At 42.2% G+C, this 4,686-nt stretch overlaps 1 protein-coding gene across 1 annotated transcript in view; it reads right to left on the bottom strand.

Annotated features, from left to right (window-relative positions):
- SQOR (sulfide quinone oxidoreductase) overlaps positions 1-4,686 on the bottom strand; it is a gene marked incomplete at both ends in the record, with an annotated part of 6,370 nt that continues 1,684 nt past the window's right edge. The window contains 5 exon segments of the mRNA XM_015810756.1: positions 1-53; positions 487-554; positions 965-1,148; positions 2,481-2,690; positions 3,290-3,484. Of these exon segments, the coding sequence (XP_015666242.1) occupies positions 1-53; positions 487-554; positions 965-1,148; positions 2,481-2,690; positions 3,290-3,484 (710 nt within the window).

Below are 4,686 nucleotides of genomic sequence, written 5' to 3'. Positions count from 1 at the left end.
AGGATCGCTCGGTTGTAGTTGGTAATCAGAGGACAGGAAGTATATCCATCATACTACAAAACATCAAAAATATATATGCCTTTTAGGACAGGAAAAACACGGTGTCTTGCATATTATGCTGTAAGAACTTCATGCTCCCTGAATTTGTCTTAATCCCCTTTTAAAGTCCTTCAAACTGGTAGCCCTTGTTAAATTTAACTGATTGCGGAGTTTAATGTACTGTGCGAAGAAATTCTTTTTCACTTTAATCTCATAATTCACTGTCATTGGGTAAATCCAGTTGCCAAAATTAGAAGCCATTATTTCGCTACCAGCTTTTACAGTATTGTTTGGAGATGTATATAAAACCTCAGTCGAAGGAGCGTTCTAAAGGAGTTTAAAAAATGATCACGTTGCATTGCAAATACGAATATTTCCCCAAATAATAAAAAAGCCCATTGTTCCAATGAGAAGCAAATACATAGTTCCTTTTCAGGAATAGTTTACCTTCTTAGTGGGAGTTTTGCCCTTCATGATACATGAAATTGTTTTATCAAGTACACCACACTGGCCAGCTGTGGAAGAGATCAAATGTTTTATTTTGACCCATATTTCTGCTGAAAGGAGAGTTAGAGTTACAACTTTTTAAAGGTAGTTTAACTCTTAAACTTGGTGGCAGGTAGATTTTTAGGATCATGCCGGGAATGGTCCCAGTAGCAGCCCAATTGTGCATAAGCATAATAACATAGCCATTTATATGAATTGGTGACTTTAGTGACCTGTCATAGGCTTTGAGGCCCTCTCTTTACTCCCCTATTCCATAGAAAACTGTCTTATATTGAATCCTATTGGATAGCTCTCTGCTGATCGAATTGGTCAAATACTCTCGGACACAACAAGATTCGATTCAACATTTAAAACTGGCTTTTGGCCTTGCATCAAGGAGACCGAAATGCAAAATACAGCGCCTAAAAATTAACCTCACCTATCGCTGCAGCAGTCTTGGAGGTAGGGAGGTTGGTGCAGTCTCCAATCCCAAAAACATTGGGGTACTTCACATGTTGCAGTGTCTCCTTGTTTACATCCACCCAGCCAGCGACGTCTGAAACTGGACTGTTTAGCAGTACATCAGGGGGACCCATGGGAGGAGTGACGTGAAGCATTTCATACTGGAGCAGAGTAATAAAAAAAAAGAGATTCCAATAGAAGAGAATATTTGTAGCCCAGGGTTGAACTGAGGGGGTCTTTGGTGCTCTCCAAGCACAGTGGTTTTCTTGCAGACGTTTCATGACCCAACTAGGTAACGTCAACAGTGCCTGAAGTTCTTACCTAATTTGGTCATGAAACATCTGCAGGAAAGTCACCAAGCTCAGAGAGCCCCCAGGACTCCTCACCAATGAGACTGATTTGCAATCTCAGGTTGGACGTCGCCAAATTCCCCAACTGAGATGAGGGTTCCTTGACTATAAGAAACTGAGAAAACTAAACTGGAGAACTTCCAGGTTTGGCCCTTTCTTCTATAACAGCTTACGGGTAATCGTTGCTTAACAGCCACTTGTTCAGGTCTTTTGGTGATCAATTAGGGCACTTGGCACCCTAGCCGCAGAAACAATAGCAATAGCACTTAGACTTCTGTACCGCTTCACAGTGCTTTACAGCCCTCTCTAAGCGGTTTACAGACTCGGCCTCTTGCCCCCAACAATCTGGGTCCTCATTTTATTGACCTCGGAAGGATGGAAGGATGAGTCGACCTTGAGCCGGTCAGGATCGAACTCCTGGCAGTGAACAGTGAATTAGCCTGCAATACTGCATTCTAACCACTGCGTCACCACGTCTCCTAGAGAAGGCCATAAGCAGCCAGTAACTGCCGTGAACAGGGTCAGGAGTGGTCAGCAATGGAAGGAAAAAGATGGCGAAGGTCAGTTGGGTACAGCAAAGTAGCAACTTAGAGAAGAGAGCAAAAATGAGGGGAAGACGGTGTGGGGACGTTAAAAGAGGCGAGCGGGGCAGGACAGGAGAAGAGTGATGCCCTTGAACTAACAGCTGAAACTGCTATTGCTAAGTGGTGAAGTCGTGTGATGTTTCATCTAATGCAGAGGTCCCCAGTCTTTTGGGCACCAGGAACCGGTTTTGTGGAGAGGGGTTTTTCCACGGACCGGAGGGGGCATGGTTTCATGTACTGTCTGCATCCCACGGATAGGGCTTTGCTTGTGTGGACTGGTTTCTGACATGCCACGGCCCGGTGCCGGTCCACGGACTGGGGGTTGGGGACCCCTGATCTAATGGCTGCATTGAATTAAAATTATCCACCAAGAACTACCTGTAATCTTGCTGCCTCTGACTTTCATATCATAAGGACGGATAGTGCTGCGTGGGTATGTTTCAAAAAGTCTCATTCTATTCTCCATCCACCCGTTTTTCCCCCCTGCCACTTCTAAAGAGACAAGCAACCATAAACAAGAAATTCACCTAGAAAGCCCTGAAAAATTCCATTTGCTCACCTGATAAACTTGCGTTTCCCCAGCTTTGTCCAGGTTTTCAAAGACGGCTTCCTGCTTATCTGCTCTGACTTCCACAAGGTTCCATCTGTAGTTCACGGCGATATCTCTTTCTTTGATAATCTCCAGTAGAGCATCAGCATACTTCTTAACACCAAATATCACTCCGAGGGAAGTGTTGAATATGATCTTGGCTTTGGACCGTTTTCCAGTCTAGGGAAAAATGAGAAGAAAAAGTGAGGCCTTCTTGAAAATCCCTGAATTCACAATTCTTGTTCTTATCAGTACTTTTATATTTGATCAGTCAAATAATCTCCTAGACCAGCCCCCTGCAGAGTCCTTATTTCTTATCATCCATAACTGGGTTTATATAGTCTGCCCAAAATGATTTAAGCTAACGGTTTTTGAAGAAATCACAGTAAATGATTCACCCAACCTGTCGGGTGAACGGCACCTAATAAAACACAGTTTACATTTGCAGTGATGGGATTCATGATACATACAAAACTAAACTGAATCCGAATGTCTCAATTTGACGTCTGCATCAATACATTAGATATGCTTAATGAATACTATAGTTTTAGTCCTATGTGCAAATTTATGCTGATTTAACTAGTTGGGTCCTAATTGCTAATCAAAACTGCTTATATTTTTTTCCAGTTGGAGGAGCATTCTAAAACTATCCATACTTTACGCTTATATTCTAGCAGTTTAAACTAGAAAAAGTGTATTTTCAATAGCCTTGGTCTTTGGGATTATGTTTTTGTTACCTGTTTAGGCAACAACATTAGGTGGCAGTGGCTGGTACATACCTTTCTCAGGTACGCTTCTGTCAGGTACATGATCTTTTGTGGCGCCCCTGCGCATTTCACTGGAGTATTTGGAAAAGTGAAAATGGCATTTCCTTCCTGAAAATCCTGCAGAGCTTTCCATGTTTTTTCCACTGTGTGAATGGAATAATTGGAACCAATTTTAGGAAATTTAAACCCCTCAGGCAAGCCTTTGATCTGTAATGAGATAAAATCAGCAGTATAGTATTTCACTGGATTAAACATGCTGGCTGTCGCATGCTACACACTTGGGACCCATTTCGTTCCAAGCCTCACCAAACATGCTAAGCCATGGTTCCTTTAGCAGTGCTTTACTGAATAAGCCAGCTACGGATTCAGTTCACACAACATACACATCATCTACCAACCACAATAGCAGACCTCACACAACATACTACATCCAGAGTAAGCTCAACTTAGCATATTGTGGTGGGGTCATACATCTGCTCAGACTTCCCTAGAGCCAAGATCATATCCCAGAGATACTCCATTCACATTGAACTTGATTTGTCAATATTATCATGAATGTGTAAAATATTTGCAAAATGCTCAGATTAAATCATCACATCTCCACTGGATAATATAAAGGGTAAAACTTGCACTGACTTATATCTACTGTAAACCGTTGGTTGAATTAACAGGAGAAGTATATGGCAAAGAGAGATTAAGAAGTTCCCTTCGCTATCATGTATTCCAACTTAGAGGAAGCATGGTTTGGATAAATACATGAATTTAAAAAGTTTGGCTGTGGGTTTCATATTTACATGGAAGCTGGGACATGACCACTGAAGTAAAGACTAGGCTAGAAAAAGCTCGAACAGCATTCTTCAAAAATGAAAAAGGTCTTCTGCAGTCACGACCTAAGCCTAAGACTGAAAATCAGGCTTGTCAGATGCTGTATTTTTTTCTATCCTGCTCTATGGAGTAGAGAATTGGTCTCTGACAGAAGGCCACCTGAAGAGACTAGAAGCATTTGAAATGTGGATTTACAGGCGGCTGTTACGTATAAGCTGGGTTGACAAGATCAGAAATGAGGAGGGGATAAGCCGCCTGGGAAAGCCAAGGGAAATCATCAAAACAATTAAAAAACAAAAATTAGAATATTTCAGACATGTGATGCGACACCCAGAAAAACACGGCATACTCCATTTCATCCTCCAGGGAAAGATTGAAGGCAAATGAGGTCCAGGCAGAAGAAGAACATCGTGGCTTCAAAATCTAAGGGACTGGTTTGGACAAAACTCAGCAGCACTTTTTCGTGCGGCTGCTGATAAAAACAGGATCGCCAACGTCCGATAACGGATATGGCACAAGAAGAAGAAGAAGAATGGTTAGGTGTCCCTGGATGCATTCAATTTCCTGATAAAGCACTAGGGGTC

The sequence above is a fragment of the Protobothrops mucrosquamatus genome, unplaced genomic scaffold (genome assembly GCF_001527695.2).
Source record: "Protobothrops mucrosquamatus isolate PMUCROS unplaced genomic scaffold, P.Mucros_1.0 scaffold_40, whole genome shotgun sequence".
Taxonomy (NCBI): Eukaryota; Metazoa; Chordata; class Lepidosauria; order Squamata; family Viperidae; genus Protobothrops; species Protobothrops mucrosquamatus.
The sequence above is the reverse complement of the archived record's forward strand: the minus strand, read 5'-3'. Positions and strand labels throughout refer to the sequence as shown.